Source organism: Hemicordylus capensis, chromosome 11 (genome assembly GCF_027244095.1).
Source record: "Hemicordylus capensis ecotype Gifberg chromosome 11, rHemCap1.1.pri, whole genome shotgun sequence".
NCBI classification, from domain to species: Eukaryota; Metazoa; Chordata; class Lepidosauria; order Squamata; family Cordylidae; genus Hemicordylus; species Hemicordylus capensis.
This window is the reverse complement of record NC_069667.1, coordinates 29,142,004-29,166,513: the sequence shown is the minus strand read 5'-3', so window position 1 is coordinate 29,166,513 and position 24,510 is coordinate 29,142,004. Positions and strand designations below refer to the sequence as shown.

At 59.4% G+C, this 24,510-nt stretch overlaps 1 protein-coding gene across 3 annotated transcripts; it reads left to right on the top strand.

Annotated features, from left to right (window-relative positions):
- The first annotated feature begins 635 nt into the window (after window positions 1-635).
- XPNPEP2 (X-prolyl aminopeptidase 2) lies at window positions 636-24,467 on the top strand. 3 transcript variants are annotated; one of them, XM_053273395.1, is made up of 21 exons: window positions 640-839; window positions 1,778-1,851; window positions 2,753-2,863; window positions 3,795-3,858; window positions 6,200-6,304; window positions 7,082-7,168; window positions 7,456-7,602; window positions 9,303-9,404; window positions 10,261-10,342; window positions 10,810-11,008; window positions 11,419-11,508; window positions 12,416-12,525; window positions 14,327-14,404; window positions 15,845-15,916; window positions 16,478-16,538; window positions 18,221-18,290; window positions 18,863-18,967; window positions 19,303-19,362; window positions 20,366-20,442; window positions 20,647-20,745; window positions 21,407-24,467. In XM_053273395.1, the coding sequence occupies exons 1-21, from the start codon at window positions 791-793 to the stop codon at window positions 21,599-21,601; spliced, it is 2,037 nt and encodes a 678-aa protein (XP_053129370.1). In that variant the 5' UTR covers window positions 640-790; the 3' UTR covers window positions 21,602-24,467. The 3 variants fall into 3 exon arrangements, with proteins under 3 accessions (XP_053129371.1, XP_053129370.1, XP_053129372.1); XM_053273396.1 differs by lacking the exon at window positions 20,647-20,745 and having other exon boundaries at window positions 636-839; XM_053273397.1 differs by lacking the exon at window positions 2,753-2,863.
- The last annotated feature ends 43 nt before the right edge of the window (window positions 24,468-24,510 follow it).

Sequence of the window (24,510 nt, the reverse complement as noted above, 5' to 3'; positions counted from 1 at the left end):
TCCCCAACCTGTCAGCCGAATCTGCAGATCAGTTGAGCCGGAGGTCATTGACTCGGAGAGGACACAACCTTTTGCAGCCCACGTACTTTGACTGCGGGTGGGGCTATCCACTACGATGCGAAGAAGCCCCGAAGTAGGGCCCCAACCAGTGTCTCCTTCTTTGGTCTGGGGGCAACTTGCAAGAGGCATCATCTTGCTACCAAAGAAGCCCCCCCCCCCCGGCACTCTTGTCTTCTGTTTCTCTCTCTCTAGCTGACCTCAGAGGCTGGAAATCAGCCGAGTGAGTGGAGAGGGTGTGAAACAGCGGAGGGCGTGGAGACTGCAAGGGTGACTCTGTCGCCAGGGGAGAAAGGAAGCACCCTCCCTCCTGCCTGGAAACTCCCCTACAAATGTCCCATTCCACATTCACAGTACCACAACACAGGGGTGCAGGTAGCTGTCCATTGGAGAACCCATGTTTTCCTTGGGTTCTCTGAGGGGTTTGGGCCAGCCGATAAACAATAAAGCTGGCATTTACAGACAGAATAACCAACCCCTAAAAGAAATTCCAAAAGACAACCGATTTTCTGCTGCCTTATGGCTGGACTTTGTATCTCCATCACGTGCCCTGTTATCTGTTTGCTGCGTCTGGTGTAGAGAACCTGATCTCTGAAGCACAGAGGGCAACCGGATTGCCAATACTGCTCCACCACCTTTCAAAAGATCCAGACGTAGGCAGGGGCAAAGTCTCTGGCCCTGGCAGATTTTTTAATATCGCCTCAAACACTTAGGACTCCAGCCTGAAGCAGACATGGCCTATTTCCCCTGCATTTTGGGAATCTGGATTTTTCTACATCACGGTGCGTATGCTGGTGATTTATGAGCATGAACCCTGAGTGGGTGGGTTCCAGCTTCTCTTGCATGTGCCTTCCTCGTGTGCTTTGATGGCCCGGCTGGGTGGTCTCTGCAGACAGAGTCATGGCACTGGGTGCAGGGCCTACTTGGTGGTGGTGCCGAATGTGTGGTATGCCCTTCCATTAGAGGGGTGTGTGTGTGAATCCACCCCTTGGGAAGCCTTAACTTACCAAATGCACTTGCCTCTGTGCTGGATCGGGGCTCTCAGGTTTTCCCCAAATCCACTGCCAACAGCAGATCTACACCCATGTTTTACTAAGCACCTCTGAGTTAGGAAAATGTGTTTCCCCCAAAACCAGTGCCGTAGAGATGGGGGGTACCTGCAGAGGCCTGAAGCCCCTCTCTCCATCTAATAGTTCTGAGGTATTAGAGGCTCCTCTGTGGCTTTTCACCTTCCTTCCTTCCTTCCTTTTTTTAACAAGCCTTCCGCTCCTTTAGTAATTTAAATACAGGGGGAAATGTGCAGCCTCTACTGCCCCAAGAGAACCAGTATAGTGTAGTTGTCAGAGTGTTGGACTAGGACCGAGGAGACCCGAGTCGAAATCCCCCTTCATCCATGAAACTCACAGGGTCACTTCTCTCTCGGTCTAACCTACCTCACAGGGCTGTTGTGTGGATAAATGTACCCATGTGCACCACTCTGGGCTGCTTGGAGGGAGAGTGCGATAGAAATGCAAAAACAAACAAATAAAATAAAATAAAAATAAACTGGCAGGAGGAAACCAACCTGCTCCCCTGCATTCAGAGTTTTGGCAAATGAGTGTTACGGAAGAGGAATAGCTAACCAGCGCTTGACTGGCCCCAGCTGGCCTTTCTCCTCTTCTCCATCCCCAGTCCAAGCAAGTTTGCATGCATAAGGAGTCCTTCTCCTTCTCCTTCTCAGGCTGTGTCACAGGTTATCCCAAGCAAACTCCTTCTGGATCAGAAGACACCAGGATCTGCACATCTGTTCCTCCGGTGAGTAACTGAACATCACTGCAAGAAAACGTTGTATAAATGCGTCTGTTGGCTATGCCAGGAATGTGGGAAGGTTTCTGAGCCATGGCAGCCCATCTCCATGGTGGTTGGAGTGGCCGGTGGGGATCAAGGAGACCCGAGTTCAAATCTCCGTTCAGCCATGAAGCTCACTGGGGTGTCTTGGGGACAGCCAGTCACTTCTCTCTCAGCCTAGCCTACCTCACAGGGTTGTGTCTGGAAACTACCGGAACACAGGGAGATAAGCAGCTGCCTTCTTCTGCTGAGCCAGACCTTTGGTCCATCTCGCTCAGGCGTCTCTACTGTGACGGGCAGCAGCTTCTTCCAGGGTCCGGGCAGGAGTCTCGCCCCCTCCCCAGCCCTACCGAGGGAGGGGGGCTGCTGCTGAGCCTCTGCCGCGGAGCTTCCGTCCCCTCCTCAGGGGCGTGTGCCGGGCGGCCCACTGACACGCCCTGCTCCCCCCTGCTCCCCCCCCATGGCCCAAGGGTGAATGCGTGGAGCTTCCGAAGGGCCCCTCCCTTGTCCAGCTTCCCAATCGCGACGCAGAGATCCACGTGAAATCCTGGCCGCTGCCGATCGGCCTGGTTTGCCTCAAGCGCCCACCACAGTTTGTGTTGTGTATAAGAAGGTGCGGTGGGGCCGCTCCTTGGGCGCCTCCCTTGGAGGCCAGGTAGCCACGCGGTCAGGGGCGCCAGGCGGCCGGTGTGCCGTTGCAGCGGCCAGCCCCAGGGCCAGTGGGGCGCTGGCTGAGCCCACCCTGCCTGCCTGCCTGCCGGCCTGCGTCCAGGGGAAGAGGGGGCTCCTCCTCGGCGGCCCCCCTCCCCGCCCCTCCCGCTGCCTCTGAGCATGTGCCGCTGCTGCTGCTGCTTCTCCCCCCCGCCAGCACCTGCCTCCCACGGCGACCAACACCAGCGAGCGGCTGAGCTCCCTGCGGCTCCACATGCGGACCCACAACCTCTCGGCCTACGTCATCCCCAGCACCGATGCACACATGGTAAGGGGGCGGGGGCGGCAGGGAGCCAGGGCAGCCCAGGTGTGTCCCCCCCTCCCAGCTGAGCCGGCCCCCTCCCTCCCTCCCTCCCTCTCGGCAAAAGAAATCTTCTCCTCCCTTTGCGGGAGGTTTTCCAGTCCCGGCATTCCATTGTTGTTGATGTTATGATTTTTAATTGTTTAAAGACATCACTTCCCAACAAAAACATTCTCATCCTAGTTTACTTAGCAAGCTTATAGGAAAACAGTTCCTTGTCACGAAAGGAGGCACAGTTCAAAAAGGAACAGACAAACCGCTACTGGAAGAATGCTGTGCTGGGCTTACTAGGAATTACTGGGATTGTTCTCCTGCTCACGGAGCCAAGAGACACCTGCTCAAGTGGTGGCTCGCTTATACCGAGCAGGGGGAGAGCAACTGGCCCTCTCCGTCCCCTGCACAGCAGTGGCAGTTGTTGCTGGTGTCTCTCTTCTGTTTCCTTTTTGGATTGTGAGCTCTTTGGGGTCAGGGAGCCCTCTTATTTATTTATTGTTATTTCTCTGTGTAAACCACTTTGGGGACTTTGGCTGAAAAGGGCAAAGGGCTCAGGACCAGCAAAGGAACTCGTGAGGTTCCCTTCCCTTCCTTGCCATCTCCGTGGTCTCAGTGCGCTGCTTTCTGGCTTAGTCATCTTCTATTAATTCATGATGAGGCCTGAAATCAAAGCGTGGCTGTAGCCAAAGACAGCTAGTCACCGCTGAGGCCACTGAAATGGCACGACTGGAGCAGGTCACGACGAATTGATCTCACGGCTCTCAGCGGTGCTAGGTGAGCATGCGGATTTAAAAAACCAAAGTCCACACAGGCCTCCTGTCCAGACTGGGAGGCCTCCTGCAGTGTGTGCCGGAAAGCTGCCTCGGAGGATGAGCATGGCTCTCAGAACTCTTTCTGCTTCCAGAGCGAGTACCTTGCGGAGCGGGACAAAAGGCTCTCCTGGATGACGGGCTTCACGGGGTCAGCAGGTGAGGCCACTTCCCGGCTCTGTGGTGTGTTCCTGCCTCGTCTGCCTTGGCCAGCTCATCAAGCCACACGGGGCACTTCCCGGCAAGAGGTCTCGCTCCGTGTTCCCCCGTTCACTCACTCGCCATGCACCTACTGAGGCGGGAAACCGGACACCGAGCACAAAACAGCGGCACAGCAGTATCTTGACTGCATTTGTGCGGACTACTGTTCAGAGCCAGCCTGAGCACTAGGCAGGCCGAGGCAGTCACCCAGGGCGCCTGTTCTTGAGGGGTGCACAAACAGTGCCAGGACAGAGCCCTGCCTATTATCCTCCCTCTCCCTGAAGTACCCCTGAAGCACTGCCCGGTGGTGTAAGAAGGCAAGGTGTCATCCTGCACCCAGCGGGCATCCTGCACATTCTGCCCTGCAGACTGGCTTTCCAAATGAGCAGCTGCATCTTTTCATCTCTGAAGCACTGAGATGATTTTGCCCCATCATAGCCTGGGAACTCTCTCCCACTGGATCGTCCAGTCAGTGCGGGGCGGGGGCGGACTAGCCATTTGCCGGCCATCTGCACGAGCTGCCTGGTCACTCATAAACAGCCTGCACCACTCAGGTTAAAGCTGGGGGCTGGCACTTCTAGGCCAGGGAGGCACCCAGCTCAGACTGCCCCCGGGGCAAAAACCCTAGGGCCAGCCCTACGGCTGCTGCCATCTTGATCTGAGAGGCACAGGGGAAGGGGGCAGCCGATGACGACCCCGGCTCTGCTCTGCTCTGCGCTGCCTGCTTGTGGGAATGCCCCAGAAATGCCCTCCTCACTGGCAGCAGCAGCGTGGCGGCACTCCGGGATGGGCTGCTGGGGGGGGGGCCTTGCTGGTGCTTGTCCCCGACGGGCGCTCTGCCTCGGTGCTGTGGTGGCCACACTTGTAGACTGTGTGGACAGAGCCTCCCTCTTTCCGGTCTCCTGGGGATAGACAAGGTTTTCCATCTCTGGGGGCCCTTCAGAAGGCCTTAAAAACACATTTCGTGTTTGTAATTGTTTTCAATTGTCTTTGTTGGGTTTAAAATTCCTGGAGATGTCACGATTTGGCAGTATACAAATGTAATAAATAAACACGCCATCACAGCAGCAAGGGCTCTTTAATGCGAGCAGCCTGGCAGATATCTCAGCCATAGGAGAATGGGAACAAAAACTTGCTTTAATGTGCTACAACAGCACAATTAATTATGTGCACACAAAGGAAAGGAGATAGAAAACAAATGCATTTGAGACAAATTGGACCCTAGTAACAACAATGGTGGTACAACAGATGCATGGAACGTGTTCAGGATGTTGGAACGTGTCAGACTGAAGCGATTGTGTGGATGCTTCACACAAGTAAGCAAGGAGGCTGGGACCATGTCGGGCAAATGTGGGGCCGGAGGCTGGGCTCCAAGCGAGGGGAACCTGCCCAAGTCTGGTTCCTGTGCCGGATCCCCAAGATCTACCCAACGTTCTCCAGTAATCCTCCGCCTGACTTCAGATGTTGATTGCAAGTGGGTGGAGGATCTCCGGAGAATGCTGCAGGGATCTTGGGAATCCGGCACAGGAACGGAACTTGAGCGGGTTCAGACGGCGAGCCTGCTGGGGACACCTGCTCCCGGCTCTCCGCATTGATTCGGCCTGCTGCTCCCGGCTTGTGCACTTGCTGCTGGTTGTGTGGAGCAGTCCTGTGTGGCCTTTGAAGAAATGGAAAAGTGGCACCAAGCCTGGCCCCCTCTTGCTGGGATTTGGGTATGAAGCCCACGTGGGCTTAAGTGCGTTCTTGGTCTGAACACCACTTCCATCCATGCTGTTCCTTGGTACCAGCCTCCTCCTCAGGCGGCGCATTCCAGACTAAAAAGCATCCGTGGCATCCATTGTGAAGTATATTGAGCCTTCATCTGACTCGGGACTCCCCCAGACTTAGCCCAGCCAGAGCCGCTGCCTCTGGAAACATCCAGTTACAGTCTCTGGGACCAGACATGCTCCAGAGTCAGACTGAAGGGAAGCCAAAGGGAGCCTCCGAGTCCCACCCCAGAAGCCGTTTTAGAGAAGTGCCTCAGATAGTTTCTCCACATCCCGGGCTGCAAAGGCGCAGCTGGGATTAGGCTGCCAGCCTGGACTGCCACTCCCTCTCAAGGCCACCGTGGCTGGGGGAGAGGGAAGCAGGCGGGCCCCCAGCAGCCACCTCAGGGCCCCAAGGCTGGGCGAGGGAACAGGAGCACGCCCCGGTCGGAAGGGCACGATGGCTTTCCCGGGCACGGCCTCTGCCTTGGCCCTCGCCGGCTGGCCCTTCTGGAAAGGAAGCACGGCTGCCTTGCTCTCCCCGCTTCTCCCAGGGACCGGAGTGGTGACTCTGCAGAAGGCAGCCCTCTTCACCGACAGCCGCTATTGGCTCCAAGCGGAGCGCCAGATAGACTGCAACTGGGAGCTTCAGAAATCAGGTCGGTCCTCTGCGCCTCCCTTTGGTCCCAGGGCTACAGGCGGGGGCGGCCCCTTCATGAGATGGCGGAAGCAGGCATCGGACTACTGGAGCCCCCGCCACCCCCCCAGAGCAGTTCTTCGGGGCCCAGCTGGCCCTTGCAGGCCTCCCTCCCTTCTCCTTGCCACGCAGAGCCGGTCTTGCCGGAGCGGCCAGCATGGTCCCCTTTGCTAAGCAGGCCCTGCCCTGGTGTGCACTTGGGTGGGTGACGACCTGTGAGCGCTGCCCGCTGTCAGAGATTCCCCTTCAGGGATGGGGCCGTCGTAGCTGGGTGGCAGAAGGTTCCAGACTCCGCCTCTCCAGGGCTGGGCAACGGGGAAAGCCTCCTGCCTGGAACCTTGGAGAGCTGCTGCCAGGCAGTGTGGACCATCCTAGAGCTCGAGGGCCGAGGGTCTGACTCAGCGCAAGGCAGCTGCCCGTGTGTTCCCGTGTTCCACAAGGAGAGACGAGGCTGTGGCAACCTTCCCTCTTTCTCGTCCTGCACGGCGTCTCCAAAATGGGCAAGGGCCAGTCGTCAAGGGGGCTGGAGGACCCCTGCCACCCTGTGGGGCATTTGGCGCCCTGGGCTGCCTCTGCTGGAGGGCAGATGCCGTGAGCCTTGCAGTGCCCCCCCCCCGCCGCTGTGGCCCAGGTAGCCGCCAGGTGCAAGAGGGGAGGGCTCCTTGCTTCAGCCCAACGGGCGGGCGGTCCAAGGAGGTCTCTCTCTGGCCACCTCGCCAGTCTGCCCTTTCTCTTGTAGTCTGGGTTGATTTCATTTCGGAGTGGATCCTTCACGAGGTCCCTGCAGGGGAGAGAATCGGACTGGACCCTTTCCTCTTCTCAGTCGGTATGTCAGAGGGAGCGGGGCAGTGCTGAGGCCGGGGCCGGGCAGGAGGAGTCCAGCAGCAAAGGGTCGGCGTCCCCCTGAGTGGACAGCTGGCCTTGCCTCTCCAGATGCCTCCTGCAGGGAGACCTGTGGGGCTGTCCGCAGAGCTGCTCGCCATCTTCCTCCAGCCCATCATAACCCCTGGGGGGGGGCGGGGGGCGGCACAGCCCAGCTGCTTGGCTGGACTCGTGGGCAGCCCTGGTCGTGCCCCTCCCCGCCTGAGCCCCTCCGGCCTCCTCTTCCCTCAGTGGAGTGGCGGAGCTACAGCCAGGCCTTGGAAGATGTGGAGAGGATCCTTGTTCCCCTAGAGGACAACCTGGTGGACCGGGTGTGGGGCACCCAGCGGCCTCCGCCCCCTGCCAGCGAGATCTACCACCTCTCAGACAACTTCACCGGTAAGGCCTTGGTGGCTTCATCCCCACCACCCATTTCCTGGACCAGACTCACGACAGGGAGGGACGCCCCCCAGGGAAAGGCACCAGACCCTGGCCTGGCCAGCTGGGCAGGGCTCTCTCTTTTGACCTTTGCTTATGTTACCCTGGGACGTGGAGGGTGTGCTGCTGGCCCCAGGTGAATCAAGATGTGTGACATATTGCAAGGTCCTCAAAGGGCCACTTCCAGTGTGGCAAGATGCCGACACTGAAATCCTTTTGGGTAATGAAGTTGTTTCGTTTTCATGTATTTATTGAGCACATTTTAATACCGCCCCATGTGTCAAGCTCGGGGCGGTTCACAATGATCATGTAGATTCCATTGGACGTATATCGGTATGGCACCGAGGGCACATCCAGCCAAGCTCCCAGGTGGCTTCCCAGGGCATGTTCACAGCACATCGGGCACACAGTCGGCCGGGGGCCACTCTTCATGGGGAGAGACTCTGCCTGCCTGCAGAAGGTCCCTGGTTCCCTCCCTGCCGGGTATCTGAAGAGTGAATCTGCTTCCCTTCGAGGCCTTTGAATTCAAGGGCTTAGATGGACCATTTGCATAGCCATCGGCACCTCCATCCACAAAGCCCGGTCTGTCCTGGTCCCTGAGAGCCTGCAGGGAGATTGGCTTAAATTCAGCCAATATGTCAGGAGTGGATTGTGGGGCGGGGGGAGCCCTGCCTGCCTGCAAAACCTCCAGGTAGGCCTGGGAAAGACTCCTGAGTCTGACACCCCAAAGAGGCCCTGCCAGTCAGAGCAGAGCAGACGGAACTGGCTGGGCCGAGGGTCTGACTCAGGAGGAGGCCGCTTCCCGTGTTCCTAGGAGAGTCCTGGTTTACCTGGTCCTGGGGAGAATGTTGTCACCTTTGAAGGAGTCCTAATCCGCTTGTGGGACGAAGCATCACCATTAAACTGCTGTTTAAATGTGTGGGTTTTTAAAATGGTTATTTTCAGGGATGATGTACATCTTTCTGGCCGTTGTCATGCAGTTTTCCTAATATCCCATTATCATCACTACTTTCAGAACTGTCTATGAGACCAGAATGGTCATCTACAAACACTGCTGATATTTTAAGCTGTTCCAAAAGCAACAAAGAAGCTTGTAGCACCTTAAAGCGTAACTCACTAATTTCAGCATAAGCCTCTGTGGGCTGCAGTCTGCTTCCTCAGATGCATCGTGATGTGACATCCTCTAGAGGTTTTAAGGAACTTGTAACTTTGTTTGCTGTAAACATACATGTGGAACTTTGCTACCTTTCTGTTCAAGAGACCTGTGCAACTCAAAAGCTTGTGGTCTTTTACACCATTATTATCACTGTGCTTGTACAGTATTGTCCTTAGGAGTCGACATGGAAGCCACCAGCCGGGCAATCCACCCACTGGGCAGGAGTCGAGTCCCCGTTCCAGGAGCTGGAGGCGCCGCCATTTTGCAGTCGTGGGGCCAGAGAGGAAGGGCGCGGTTAGGGTTCTCCCCGGCTGGGGCGGCTCCACACGCTCCCTGCCTCTGGCCTTGCTTAAAACGGGGGCAAGCCCAGCTCCCGGACCTGGCGAGGGCTCCTCCTCCTCCTCCTCCTCCTCCTCCTCCTCGCCTGCTCCATTGGTGCCCTCCTGCCTCTGGGGAGGAAGAAACCCGCCCGCCACTTCCCCTGCCTCTCTCCTCCTCCTTTCAGGGCGTCCCTGGCAGGAGAAGGTTTCTGCTCTGCGGAGCCAGATGGAGCATCACAGCCGCAGCCCCACGGCCCTCTTCCTGTCTGGTCTGGAGGAAACCGCCTGTGAGTGCTCCACGGAAGCCGGCCGGCCGGCCCCCCAGACCCAGGGCATCCCTGAGGCGTGCCTCACCCCACCATCACGGCAGCGCCCCTTGCTCTGCCCTCTGGGCTGGGGGTGTGAGTGTGTGTGTGTGTGCGTGTGCCGATGCCAGACTGCACAGGCAGACGTTTGCCGAAAGAGCCCCATTCCGGCTCCTCCTCCGCAGGGCCATCCTGCCTCACTTTGCATGGAGCGCCCGAGAAGAGGAGAGGCATGCCATGATGGCATTAGAGGCATGCCCTGGTGGTCCCACATCCAGCATGTGGCGCACCCCTCACTGGCAGGGGATGAGTTGGGGGCACGGAAGGCCTACCACCCACATGCCGGCGGCTGATGTGCTTGGGAGTCCCCCACTGCCGGAGGGCTGGGCTGGGGGCGTTCTGGATTGGAGCCATGCTGGGTACAAAGGGCGGAAGCTCCCTCTTTCCATGCAGTGGTCCCAGTTCGAATCCCTTCGCTGCAGCCCCCAATTAGGGGCCCAGAGACGTAGGGCAGCCACAGCACAAGGTATGGCGCTTAGCCTGGGGATCGCGGCAGGCTTTTGCCTTCTACTTGCAAGCCTGTCTTTGGGCGCGTTAAGGGCGAGAATAGCATCTGAGCTTCCGGGCATACTCAAGCACTGACTCTGCCACGGGCCTCTCCTTGACCTGGGCCAGCCCACCGGCTGCTGCCCCCGCCCCGGAGGAAGGATCTCTCTGCCCCCCCCCCCCGCTGCCGCCCCTTGTCTCTCCTGGTCTTGCCATCACTCCCTCTTCCATCTAAGGGCAGTTCTAGCCCCACAGGAAAGTCACGCGATGCCCCTGTCTTTCCCTTCCCTAGGGCTCTTCAACCTTCGAGGAGATGACATCCCTTTCACACCAGTCTTCTACGCGTACGCACTCCTCACCAAGACAGATATCAGGTACTTGGCCCCCAAGTCACCTCAAACGAGGGTCTCTTTCACATTGTGAAGCAAGAAAGGAAGATGTTCTCTGCACATGCTCAGGAGCACGCTGGTGCCTCCAGGACTCCACCACTGCACTGCAAACAAGCTGAACCTCGCTCAAATTAAACCTTGTCTCCATAGGATAAAGGTTCCCCCCCCACACACACACAAATACTGCTAATTTTAAAACGCCCCCCGCCGAGCTTGTCAAAAATCGCCCCCCCCCGTCCCGTGAGCCTCCAGGGACCCCTCCTCCAGAGGCAGCGGGGCGGCCCCCCTGGGCACTGCTCCGTGCACGGAGAAGTGAGTTTTGATGGCGCTCTGGAGGCCCCATTCCGGATGCAGGCGCTGCACACTGCCGTGGGGCTGCTGCTCAGATCCCAGTGCCTGCTGCGCCTGGCGGGAGAAGTGGCAGCTCCCGTCCTCCCCTCCTCTGCCCTCAGCCTGTTCGTGCACGAGGGCCGGCTGAGCCCGGAGGCCTCCCAGTCGCTGACGGCTCAGTGCCCAGGGCCCCTCTGCGTGCAGATGCCGGCGTACGGGCAGGCGAGGGCCGGGCTGCGCGGCTACGCCCAGCAGGCTGGGGTCCGGGTCTGGATCGGAGCCGAGCACACGACGCAGGGCTTCTACGGAGCCATCCCCCCGGTAAGGAAGGCGGCCAAGGGGGCGGGGGGCGGCAAGGGAGCCCCGCCTTCTCCTGGCCGCAGGGAAGGGCCGCGGGGGGGACGCCGTGGCTGGCGTGGCCAGAAGCAGCCCGCCCGAGGCCGCCTCGCTCCTTGGCCCGTGGTCTCCTCGGGTAGGCAGTCGCTCTCCAGGCTTCCAGGCAGGGGGGCCCTTGCTCAGACCTGCCCGGAGAGGGGCGGATGTGCGGCGGAGCTGAGCGCAGGGGGCCGCACGAGGAGGGTTGCCTCAAGGCTCCGCACAGCAGGCCACAGCGGAGGCCTGTTCCAGGGCAGCCCCCCCTGCGCCCCCCCCCCAGGCGCATCCCTCTGGAGGCCCGGGGAAGCCTGGCTGACCGCGGCTCTCCCCTTCTCCGGCTTCTTGCTCTCCCGCAGGAAAAACTCCTGGAAGAGGACTACTCCCCTGCCATGCTCACCAAAGCCGTCAAGAACTCCCGGGAGCAGGAGCTGCTCCGGGCTGCCCACGTACGTACCCTGGCCCCACCTGAGTGAGTGCACAAGCAGGTAACCCTTGCAGCCGGCGTGGATCCGGAAGCAGCAACAGGCAGCCTGTGCAGCAGCGAAGCAAGACATAAGCAAGCTTCGGGGTTCATCAGAACGCTTCATCAGCTGGCGGTTAACGCCCCAAAGGGAGGAAGAGGCGGCGGCGAGAGGCGAGGAGAAGAGACGAGGGTGCTGCCAGCCTGGGTGCTGCATTCAGCACCATAGTTACAGAGGAGAAGCCACTGGCCAATGTATGAGGGCTATTAAAATATTGATATGCCACTTTGAAAACAAAAGGGCGCACACAGCATCCACTGGGCAGGGGGGAGGGGGCTGCCCTGCGGAGGAGGGACCGTTGCTCACACACACACACACACACACACAGAGAGAGAGTGTCAAAGCCTCTTTTAAGAGGATGGGGGCTGCAGGCTAGTCTTGCAGGCAATCATAGTCACTGCATTTACTGGCTGCCCCGTCACCTTTGTTCTCTGGGCGGCTCACAGACAAAAGAACAAGGGGATAACGCATCTAATTAAAAGCACGTGCAAAGCCAAAGGCTACGCTGGACGACAAAGACACGGTTCGTGCCACTGCTGGCCACCCCTTGCCTCTCCCGGCTGCTTTGGCCTCTGCCAGATGCTTTGCAGGGCAGTCAGTCGCTCACAGGGGAGGAAGCTCGGCCCTCCGCACTTCACAGGGGCTCTGGGACGAGGCCGTCTTGGCTCCGAGTCCGCCCTGACTCCCAGCCGCCACAACCGGCAGGCCTCACACCAGAGCCTGGACTTTGGGCCCAGCGGAGGGATCCAGCTGGCCTTTCCCCCGCCACCCAGGCCCAGGCACGGCTCCGACCGAGTTCATCTCCACTTTCTCTGCTTTGGGGTCTCCACAGGTGCGAGACGCTGTGGCCGTGATCCGCTACTTAGTCTGGCTGGAAAAGAACGTCCCCTCCGGCTCCGTGGATGAAGTCTCTGGGGCACAGTATGTGGACCAGTTGCGAAGGTCAGTCTCCGCAGGGCGATCTCAAGGGGTCTTCGATGACAGGGAAGACGGGCCCATTGCCAGCAGCAGCCGTGACTGATGAGACTGGCTTACAGTCTTACATGTGAGCAAGTCGGGTGTAATGGCTGAGGGAGGACGTGGACTGGAATGCCTCCCGTCAAATCTGCCACGAACTCTCGAGGTGTGAGTTGGTCTGTCTGTCTGTCTATTATATTTGTGTAGCCTCCGGGCGGTTCACAGCAAAACAAAGCAAATTAAAACAATTTAAAACCACAAGTCTAGTTTAAAAGCTTGGTTGGAAAAAATGTGTCTTGAGAGACTTTTAAAAAGCGGTCCGAGATGGGGAGGCTCTTATCCACACAAACCTTTGCAGGCTAGTTAATAAGACTGTCCTGCCTTGCAGGACTGTTGTAAGCAGAGTGCAGAAGGAACCATTGCAGATTTGTATTCAGTTTTGTTCAGGTTCATAATAAATGCTGATGAACTCTACGGTTCAGACATGACGTTTAAAAAATGGTTCCGTAAACAGCTCAGACACTTTGAACCCATTTAGGAACATTTCATGCAGAATAATATCAAGTTTTTTGGCTTGCAATATAACTGTAAAACAGATCCAATGATAACCATATAACTTGAGAACAATCTTATTTTTAAATTGTTTATTTTGAACTTTAAGGGGTGGGGTGGGGGTGTCACAAATAAAAAAACATACAACCGGGGGAAACAGAAAAAGGAAATGGCCGTAGCATTGAAAGCCGGAGGCCTGATTCCAGGGCGCCTTGCTTTGAACTGGTTGCCACTTTTGTGTTTGGAGTTTAGCTCCAGTTCTGGTGAAAGGCGAGCAAGAGAGGTTCGGTTTCGGATTCAGTTCTGGCTCACTGGGGAAAAGCCTCTTTCTGGACCAGATTCTGGGGCTCTTCAGGTCTGGTCCGACTGCCTGGCTGTCAGGAGCACCCAGCAGATCGACGGGCAGCTTCTCACCGGCCAGGCTCCAAGCCCTCCCCAAGCAAAGGCCTTAGGACTGGGGGGGGGGTGGTAGCAGCTTCTAGCCCTGATCTGTGAAGCCCCCTCCGTGCAGGGGGCGGGGCTGGCTGCCGCCCTCCTTCTGGCTTCCTTATGAACCCCACCGCCTATTGAGATCTTCAGGGGAGCTTCGTCTGAGGGTGCAGCCGGCGTGCCTGCCCTGGAGCTGCAGGCCCTGGGACTCCGGAAGGCATTCCCCGCTGAGATGAGAGCCGCTTAGGGAACCACTGGAGACACATCTTCAGCCAAGCTTTTTCGCTATCTAGTGGGTTTTAGCTATTTTAATTTGAACTGTGATCTGTTTTAAATTGTTTTGAAAGTTTCTTGGTTTGTTTTAAAGTTGTAAATTGCCCACAGTCTGCAGTAGTGGGCAGAATACAACTGTGCTAGATCCATACAATAAATAATACATAAATGGACAAGAGTTGCGCAGGCACTCCACCCCAGAGGGGCTGCCCCATTGTTGATCGGTTGCAGCAGACACTGCGCCATTCTTGGGGCACCTTAACGGCCCGCACCTGGAGGGGTGGCCTCAGTGTTCCTGGTCAAGCCCAGAGGCCGCCTTGCCAGGTGCACAAAGCCATGGCCTGCATGAGCCGCGAGGTTTCCTCTGGTGCAGAGAGGAGCGAAACAGAGAAGCAAACAGATGCTTTGACAGCCTCCATGGGGCCCAGCAAGACATGGCAAGAGTCTTGGGTGCTGCCTGAGGCAAATCGCAGCCAGTTAGGGTTAGGGCTGACCCTGACCCTGACCCTGACCCTGACCCTTCCCTCCACAGGCAAGAGTTGTACTGCCACGGGCCCAGCTTTGAGACCATCTCTGCCAGCGGCCTGAATGCAGCTCTGGCCCACTACAGGTACTAAATTCAAAGGTGAAAAGGAGGAACAGAGGAAGCTGCCATAGACTGAGTCAGACCCTTGGTCCATCTAGCTCAGCATTGTCTACACAGACTGGCAGCGGCTTCTCCAAGGTTGCAGGCAGGAATCTCTCTCCTCTGTCTTGGAGATGCTGCCAGGGAGGAGGGAACTTGGGACCTCCTGCTCTCTGGAAGATGCCTCTGCTTGGTGCCAAGGGAAGAAATGGCGGCACACTGCTGCTGCCTTGGGATATGGAGGCTCCATTTTGCAATGTGAGCTAAATGGAGCTGCCAAGTCTTGGAGGGCCCACATGGGTCATGATGAGAGAAATCCTGTGGATGAAGGAGGCCAAAGGGCCTCGCTGTGGTAGCATCGCTGCTGCTCAGAGTTCAGGAGGGAAGGAGGGTTCATGCACGGCCTCATTGTCCCGAGCTGCCTTGTCCGTTTGGCCATTCACAGGATGAGACTGCCACCCTGGCCTTCACGAAAACCTCGTGACTGGGCCCGTGTGTGTCTTGCGTTCCGGCTCCGTGCATCTTTCTTGACTTTTAGGATGGAAATGGCAATTAGAAGAGAGAGAGCCCAAGGAGGAAGAGTGGGCTTCCCTAGGCTTCCGTGTTGAATTGGGGGGCAGGTGACTCCGGCTATTCTTGGGTTTTTGATTTATTCCCCCCCATGTCCCCCACAGCAGCAAACTCCTGGCAACCCGGCATGACCTGGGAGAGGCGCCTCCTCCCTAAGCCTAAGCCGAACCCCATCCCCAGTGGGTGGCTCAGGGCCCTGAATCTCGTCAGCTGCCTCTTTCTCCCCTGGGGGTGGGTGGGTGGGGTGGGCTCAAAAGGGAGCCCTACTGGGGAGAAAACAGATGCGGGAGCCCCCAGTACAGCCCTTGTCTGTCTCCTTTGGGGAGGAGTCAGTGTGTGTGTGTGGGGGGGGTCGTGACTGAATCTAACTGCCCAAAGGGGAGCTGTGAGGCCAGGCCCTGCCCAGGTCTTTGCCCAGCTCGGCCCCTGCCTGGCCGGGGTGGGGGTGGGGGGGCAGGTTGGCTTTCTTGCATCTGGGTTTCCCTGGATGCCCAGGTAGAATTGTTGGGGGCAGGAGGGGCAGGGATGGGGCACTGGCGCTTCTTGGCTTCTCTGGCAGGCCAGGGGCGTGGCAGGCGGGGGACGTGTTTGCCCCCCTCCCCAGAGTCCCCTGGCTGGGAGTGAGGGCGATACTGAAGAAGATAGGGAGGCGGCGTGGAGCTGGGGGCCGCGTTCTTCTTGGAACCCCTCCGCTCCATTATAGCGAGCGACCCCCGGGCATGGCCATCCTGGGGGGCGCAGGAGGGGGGGAGGCTGCTGCTGCCGCCATGGAGAGCGAGCGCATCAGTGGGGCAGCAGTCCTGGCGCCGCCCCCCCGCGCCCTCCGGCTTCCCGGCCGCTCCTTTTCTCTTGCAGCCCGTCCAATGAGACCAGCCGCAGGCTGTCCGGGGCTGAGATGTACCTGCTGGATTCCGGAGGCCAGTACAAGTGCGTAGGGGCGCAGGGCGGGCGGGGGGGCCGGTTAGGGCTCTCGGCGACCCCCTTCTCCTCTGCTGCCGCCGCCGCCTCCTGCTGCTGCTGCTGCTGCCCTTGAGCTGGCTCGGGTTGGGCCGCGCAGCCGTCGGGGTCTGCAGCTTCTGTCTGTCCCGGCGGCGCCACCCCGGAGGGCGGCCTGGCTTGGGCGGGCCCTGCAGCTCTGTCCTCCCCGCCCCCGAAAGCCCCTCACCACACTCGAGCAGGCAAAGGGCCGCCCCGCGGCATCTCCAGGCAGCCTTGCAGACTCCGAGACGAGGCCGGCCACAAGAGGATCAAACGGGGGCAGCGGCAGCAGGCGAGAAGCCGCCCGCGACCCTCCGCCAGGCAGCAGCTGGCGAGCAGGGGAGGTCTTGGCCAAGCCCTCCGAGGCGGCCCTTGGCCTCCTGGCACTGCCCTTGCGCGGCCTGGCAAATGCTCGCCGCACCCTCGGCCGTGAGGCCGCAGAACCAGAACTCTGTGTGCTCCGGAGGCGCCCTGCGCTCACTCCCGAACTTCTGTCTTCTCTCTGCGCAGAGATGGGACGACGGACATCACGCGGACTCTCCACTGGGGGGAGCCCTCGCCTCTGCAGAAGGTCAGCCTTTCTCGGCCGCGCGCCGCCTCCGCTGCCCCCGGGCCTGCCTGCTGCCTTGGCGGGGGCTCGGACAGGGGACGGCGAGGGAGGCGGCCGACCCCCCCCCCCCGCTCTTGGCCAGCGCCGCCCGCCGCCTCCTCCTCGCCGCCGCGACCCCTTCCTCGCCCGCAACTGGCCCTGCCTGGCTGCCCCCCCCACCCCTAGCACGAGGCGGGCCCCTTTGCCTTGGTTTCGGGGCGGGCTTGGCGCACAGTTCGCGGGAGGGGCCGGCGGAGCCTCTGCGCTCGGGCTGCCGGGGTCCTTCCAGCCGGGCGTCTTCTTAGTCCTGCCGCGCTGCACGTGCGCCGTCACCCCCGAATCGCGGTGTTTTCCCGTCGCGGGTGGGGTCAGGGTTGCCGGTCCCCAAACGATCCTGCCAAGCCGAAGCACTTTCCTGCTGAGCAGCCGGTCCTCTGGGAAACGCGCTGGCCGGAGAAGCCGCTGCCAGTCAGTGTGTAGAGAATACTGAGCGAGGTTGGCCAGTCGCCTGACTCAGTCGGTGGCCGGGCTTGCTAGGCTCCTGCGTGAAAGCCAAGTGCCTCGTCAGTGGCTGCAAGGGCTGAGGAGGCGGGTCACCCCCCAACATCCTGCCAGGTTTGGCAACAGCTAGAACAATATTGACCTTCTGGGAAGAAGGCAGGAGAGAACTCCGCCGGATGAGCTGCTGGCAGAGGAGGAGGAGGTCTTGGGAAAGCCACTGCCTGGCCCTCGCCGCCGCTAAATCGGTCTCCCTTCAACCGCTGGCCTGCGTGTGTGGTTTGGCTGGCTGGCTGGCTGGCTTGCGCGACTTGTCAGAGGCTCTGACTCAGGAAGCCACTTGGGCCAGCCCCAGGCGGAGATTGTGCTCTTGCTTCGCTCGGCTGGTAGCCATGATGGGACTGGCCAAGGAGAGCCCTCCTGGCGGGATGATGGGGCGGGCAGCCTCAGCCGGGGGCGGCTCTCCTCCAGGGCTTCTCGGAGCTCTCACCTGCTGCAGGAGGGAGCCTGCGTGGTCTCCAGCTCAAAAGAGCGCCAGGGTCTGGTTCACACACAGCCCTTCAGATCTAGGCTGAATGTGGGCTGCCGACATCGCTGTGACTGTGTGGACCCAGACCAGGGTGGCTGGCCGGCCGATCGAGGGATCGTTCTGTTTATAGGCCGCGTTTCATCCAAATAATCTCAGAGCGGTTTACGCTGGAAGGGTCCCCTTACTATGACCCCAGGGGAGTCTGAGATCCCCGCCTTGGCGTGGATTCTCACAGCCCTGTTCATGTCGGCAACCCACATTCAGCCTCGATTCCAATGGCTGTGCGGACCAGGCCCACAGGTAGCGGCGCTGGGAAGGACCCCCCCACCCCGAGACCCGCAGTGCTACTGCCTGCCACTGCTGGGCGAAACTCATCAGTTGGCTACCTCTGGGGTTCCAGGCGGTGTTGGACTACAAGGCCTCTCATCCCCAGCCACAATGGCCAAGGGGATGATGGGGGCTGTAGTCCAACAACATCTGGGGACTCACGGCTGGGAACCTCCGGCCTGTGTCAATGCAGGGCGGCTGACTCTGCTGCCGCGGCCGCAGGAGAGGCCAGCTGCTTGCGCGCGTGTCGCACTCCTTGCGCTCCCCCGAGTGCAGCTTCCTCCTTTCTGCTCTTTGCTCCCCGTCTTAGGAAGCCTACACGCGGGTGCTGATGGGCAACATTGACCTGGCCAGACTGGTCTTTCCACCCCAAACTTCAGGTGAGGACCCAGACCCACTGGACTCTCCCGGGAGAGCACAGCTGGGACCCGGAAGGAACACCCCCCCCAACAAAAAAACCCCAACCCCTCAGCTCTAAGTGGCCCCCATTTGAGCGGGGGGGTGTCTACCGGCTGCAGCCCTTTCTGCCCCCCTCCCCCTGGAAAGTAAGCAGCGGTTGCTGCCGGGGCCCTCCTCGCTCACCGCACTGAGCCCAGCGGCCTCCTCCTCCTCCGGGGCTTCTCTTCTGCCCTCCGGGGCACGGGAGAGAGCGCCTCCTCCTCTGCCACGAGCCCTGGCCCTGCTGCCTGTTCGGCTCATCGGGAGAGGAGGCCTGGGGTTGCGGCTGCCAATCAGCCCCTGGCAAAGGGCGGCGCCTTGTTGGTCTCTGGCTGGAGGCTGCCTTTTCCAAACCCCCAACTCGCCCCCCACCCCAAACTGAGTTACGAGCGAGGTCATTCTTCCGGAGCCCCAGAGAGGGTCTGGCGCAGCACCAGTGCTCCAGTGCCGTAGAGTTGGGAAAGCGCCATCTGCCGAGTAACACTGTCCCCCTCTCCTGGCTTTTGTGTTCCAGGTCGAACAGTGGAGGCCTTTGCCCGCCGAGCCTTATGGGAAGTGGGACTCAACTACGGCCATGGCACCGGGCACGGCATCGGCAACTTCTTGTCTGTCCATGAATGTAAGGAGCAGCCGGGGGGGCGGGGGGGGCTGTGCTTCTCTTCCATGGGGGGGAGGGGGACTGACGGACCCATGCAAATCTGTGCCCCGGGGGCCGGCCTCTGTCCCCCCAGGGGGGCCTTCCTGTGCCAGTCTTGAGGACGAGTGCCCGTTGGCTCATTCTGCACGTTCTCTAGGAACCTCTTGCCTTGTCACAGGAGAGGCGGGTGGGGCGAGGAGGCCCGTGAGCTCTGCTCCGGTCACGTGACGTGGGTGCTTGGGGTGGGGCAGACCTTCCGGGCGGTGGTGGTGGCGGCGGCTGCTGCTCTCAGCAGGCCCTTCTCCTCTTGCCTGCAGGGCCGGTGGGCTTCCAGTCCAACAACGTGCCCTTGGGGGACGGCATGTTCACTTCCATTGGTAGGTGCCACTTGGCCGTCTCCTCCGCCGCCACCTCCACGTTGGGACCCCCCTCAGCCCTCTGCAGAGGCTGCCCTGCCGTCTCTGGGGAGGAAGCCAGAGCGCCCTTCGCCCCCTGCGGAGTGGGGAGGGGCCCTGCCCTGGCAGGAGAGAGCATGCACGGCCCCCTGGACGACTGCGTGTGCTGGGAGAGGTTCCCCTCCGGGGCTGGGGGGGGGGCGGCGAGCACCTCTTTGGCAGGCAGAAGGTCTCGGCCCAGTCCTGACTGAGAAGCAGAGGGACAGAAGGAGCTGCCTTATACTGAGTCAGACCCTTGGTCCACCTAACTCAGGGCTGTCTACACTGACTGGCAGCGGGCCCTCTCCAGGGTTTCAGGCCAGCGTCCCTCTCAGCCTTCCCTGGAGATGCTGCTGCTGCCGCCAGGGATGGAATCCTGGACCAGCTGCCGGCAAGCAGGCAGATGCTCTTCCCAGAGCAGCCCCATCCCCTGAGGGGGATATCTTGCAGCACTCTCAGATGTGGTCTCCCACCCAGAGGCAAACCAAGGTGGACCCTGCTGAGCAAAGCGGAGAATTGCGACCAGAAGGCCAGCTCTCCTCCCCCTCCCCAGGCCTGAAATCTTGGAGAGCAGCTGCCAGTCCGTGCCGAGGAGGCCGCTGTGCTCGATGGAGCCGGGAGGGTCTGGCTTGGCAGAGGGGGGCTTCCTCTGTGCCCCCCCTCTTCACCCTTCCTTCATCTCCACCGCCTGTGCGCAGTGCCGTTCGGAGGCGAGCCAGAGACGCGGGTGGTCCCTGCAGCCCCCACAGCCTTCCCACGTGTGAGAGACGGACAAGAGGGGAAAGGGAGCCGGGTGGGAGACGAGCCAGGAAAGCAGGCAGGCAGGCAGCCCCTGAGAGCCACAGGGGGGGCAGCCTGGGCCCATCTTCGGGGGGGGGGCTCGCTTATGCTCCGTGGGCAGACAGTGGCCCTGAGCGCTTTGCTTCCCACTCCTGCGTCTGCCCAGAGCCCGGTTATTACAAGGACGGAGAATTTGGGATCCGCCTGGAGGACGTTGCGCTCGTGATCTACGCAGAGACAAAGGTGATGCTCCCCCCTCCCCCCCACGGTGGATGGGTCCGTCCACGGACCGTGAGCCTTGCAGAGGCCGCTGGGCAGGGCTGGTGGGCTGCAGGCCGTGAGCCGGTCGAGAGGGTGCCCCACACGGTCTTGGGGGACTTGCAGTGTCTCCCTGCGGCAGCACCTCCCTCCCCCCCAAGTGAGCCCCTTCTCCGCCTGCTGCTGCAGCACCCGGTGCCCGGAGAGCCCTACCTGACCTTCGAGGTGGTGTCGCTGGTGCCCTACGAGAGGAACCTCATCGACGCCACGCTCCTGTCGCGGGAGCAGGTGCGTGGCCACGGGGGGGGGGCGGGGAGAGCGGGGGAGCGAGGGGGTTGCTGTGCCTCAAAGACCTCAAAGAGGCAAGGTGACTCAGCTTCGCTTCGTTCCCTTCGTAATTAATATCAAAGAAGAATATGATTATGAATGACTACATTTGCCCGGCGTAAAGTTTGCTTGCCACTTCCAAACTTGTTCGCCATACTGGCCCTTCCCTCTGAGAAAACACGCTCTTGGGGGGGTGGGCCAGACCTCCCCGCCTGACCGGCTGAACTCTGCCCCGGCCCCTGCCCCCCCGCCCCCCGCCTCCGCCCCTCGCCTCCCACTCAGAGCAGCTCCTGGCCAGGAAGGAAGCCAGGCCTGGCTCCTGGGAGGCTGGAGGAGCCGCCCGTTTCACTGCCTGCCCTGGTTTCTGCATCGTGTTCTGGGGTAGAGGAATGAGGCTTCTGGAGGCAATGGAGGCCTTTGGAAACAAGTAATTCAAGCCCAAGGGCCCAATGTTCTTTGACTGGCCTGGCACTTTGCCGTCATGCTGCCTCTGGTGGACGGGGGAGCGATATTGGGGGGGGGAGCGCCCGCGACCCCATGGCGTCCTCCCTGCGGGTGGGGCAAGAGGGCAGGGCAGAGGGAGAAGCCACCACTGCTCACAGCTGCTGCCCTCTCTCGGCAGATCGAATACATCGACAGGTACCACATGGCCGTCCGCAAGCGCATTGGACCCGAACTGCAGGAGCGTCAGCTGGACGAGGAATACCAGTGGCTGCTCCAGAAGACGCAGCCCCTTTCCCACACCTCTCTGCTGGCCACCTCCCTCGGCACGCTGGCCATGGGCACCCTGACCTCCACTCTTCTGCCTGGGGCCTAGGCGGAGGGGCGCCACCCCGCCCCAGAGCTCCCTGCCCTCTTGCCTGCCCCAGTGGCTGATCCAGCTCCAGCCCCAGTCCGTGCCACACCCTCTCTGGCTTGGCTGGCCATCTTGCCGGCCCGTGGCTGGGAGCCCCACTCAGACCTGGCCATGGCCTCCTGCACCTCCCTGGCCCTCCGCCCTCCTGCCCCCTCGGTTTTTGCTAGCACTGGAAGGAGAATCGGGGGCTGCCACAGCTGGGGCGGATGCCCGCCCTGCTGCCAGAGCCCCCTGGGGCTACTGCCCTCTCCGTCCCAACGCCCTGCCTTGGGCCCAGCAGCACAGGCCTGAGCCTGCAGGGAAGGCGCTGCCACAGCTCAGTGGCTGAGCAGGTGCCACACAGGCAGGAGGCCCCCCTCCCGGGGAGGCGGGGAAGACCCTGCGGGAGCCCTGGAGAACCACACAAGACTGAGCGAGAGAGACTCACGGGCGGGCAGGCAGCGTCCTCTGGGGAGACCGGAGCTGTATCTCTCCCCCTCCCACCCTTTTTCATTATGTAGTGCTTAATTAGCTGCTGCAATTACGAGATCATCAAGCTTGCAAGCTCATGTGGAAAAATCCTTAGTCCTGTTTTAGAGGCATTGATGTGTTCCCAGGACACCGTTTCTGCGTTCTTGGTTTTTGCAGTCTGGCTTTGCATGAGGCTGGATTTAAAATGGCGCACACCCACACACCCCCACGAGGTTCCTTCTCTGTATGCTGAGTTTGTGGCCCATCTCCATCCCCGCATGCCTGAATCCTCTCTGGCAACCTCCAGTTGTCTCCAGTTTCCCTTCCGTCTCTGTCCAGCCTTAGACTGTGCTGAGATTCCCCTTCTGCCCCAGCCCCACCGCCCAGCACTTTGGGTTTTATTTGTTATTGTGTTGGGCCATCATGGATCAGCATCAAAGCATCTGCTTGGCATGCAAAAAGGCCCCGGTTTGATCCCTGGCAGCATCTCCAGGAAAGCCTCTGAGCCTGAAACCCTGGAGAGCAGCTGCCGGTCAGAGCAGACCAGGGTGGGAAGTGCTCTGGTCCCCAGCAGTGTTCCCTGTAAGGAGGATTCCCTCCCAGATGTTGCTGACTGCAACTCCCATAATCCCCAGCCAAAGGCCATTGCGGCTTGGGATTATGGGCGTTGTAGTCAACAACATCTGGGAGTCCCTCTTTCAGGGAACCAGATGGCCAACCACACCTGGGGGCCCGAGGTTGAGCACCCGTAGCATAGACAATCCCGCGAGCTGGAGGGACCCATGAGCTGCCTAAGTAGGAGGCCGCTGCTGCTGCTGCTGCTGCTTCCTGGGCGCCAATGTTTGTTCACTCTGCGCTTACTATCGTCAAGGTCATAGTAATCTGTAGGCAGAATTACGTTGCGGTGGCCGCGGCAGAGGACAGGCGCACCCTCAGAACCCAACAGCAGCACCGTTTATGCTCCATGGTGCTGGTTAAGAGAAGCATGCAGGAGTCGGAGTAGCCACACTGGGTAGGGCAGCCCCTGGATTCTGCCGAAAATAGCCCTGCCGTTGGCATCTGGGTCAACACCATAAGGGACTCCCTCCCTTCGATGTGAAGCCACGTCCTGAAATCTGCTGCACATTCCCCCAGACAGAGAGTTTGCTGGTGTGTTCTCTGACCATCAGGCACAAGAATGAGTCAAGTCGCAACCCAGTGCAGGGCTGGGTGGTTTCACGGGGCTCGAGAATGGGAGGTATTGACTGTGTAAGCAGCTTTAAGCCTACTAAGCCCATGATGCAGCATGACTGTAAGGAAAATGCAAAACCCATATTGGAGCAAGATGACTGCAAGCAAAAGCCAGGGCCTAAAACGGAAGCAACTTACAGAAGACACCAGCTCAAACAGGACAAGCTGGAAGGGAAGATGGGTTTGCTTTGGAAATTCAGCACTCTGGGCTGGGGATGGGCTTCTGAGACGGGATGCCTCGTGAGGCTGTCGTCATGATCCTTCTTCCAGATGTGTTAAGGCTGACTTCTGCTTAGGCTTGTCCAAGACCTCCTGGCCACAGGAACCAACGGAGGAGGCAGGCTAGACCGGACTTAGAGCTCATGCTTTGCACAGCCATGCCTAGAAAACCCGGGCTAGTTGACCCCCCTTCAGTAGCTGAGCTGGTTTATCTTCATGGGTCCTGCTGAGCTGCAGAACTTTCTGGGCAATGCACTGACTGCAGCTGAAGCAAATCTGGGGTGCAACTATCAAGCCAGTTCTCATAACTTGCTTGCAAAAGCTAAGTAATGTATAGTGGCCTAGTTGGGTTTGTAGTTTTACCATATTGCTAATTATGGGCCCTGTTAACTTTGGATTTTAAGAGAAAACCCACAAGGTGAAAAATGAACCTATTTGCTTTAAGCAGCTCTATCAAGATTCGGGTTCGTTGAATGAGTTCTTCAGAATTAGATGGCAGAAATAAGATTAGGACGTTTCACATTTTCAGATGCAGATTTCACCAAATGTTCAATTATTGTCAAAATAAAACAAAACAACAACAACAAAATACAAAGATCTACAAACTGAAATTGAAAGGCTGTGGCAGAAAAAGACCCAAACAATCCCAGTGGTCATTGGCGCCCTGGGTGCAGTCCCAAAAGACCTTGAAGAGCACCCCAGCACCATCGGGGCCACAGAAATCACCACCAGCCAATGACAAAAAGCAGCTTTACTGGGAACAGCCTATATTCTGCCTATATATCTATAACAACAGCAACAGCATTGACAATAAAATCCAGTCATCCCAGGTCCTTGGGAAGGACTCGATGTCTGGATAAAACAAACCAGTCCATACCACCTGCCTGACTCTGTAAACAAGGAATAATAAAGGATATTGGGCAACATCCAGAGTAGTTAATCGTGAGTCGTGTTGAGACGAGTTGGTCCTG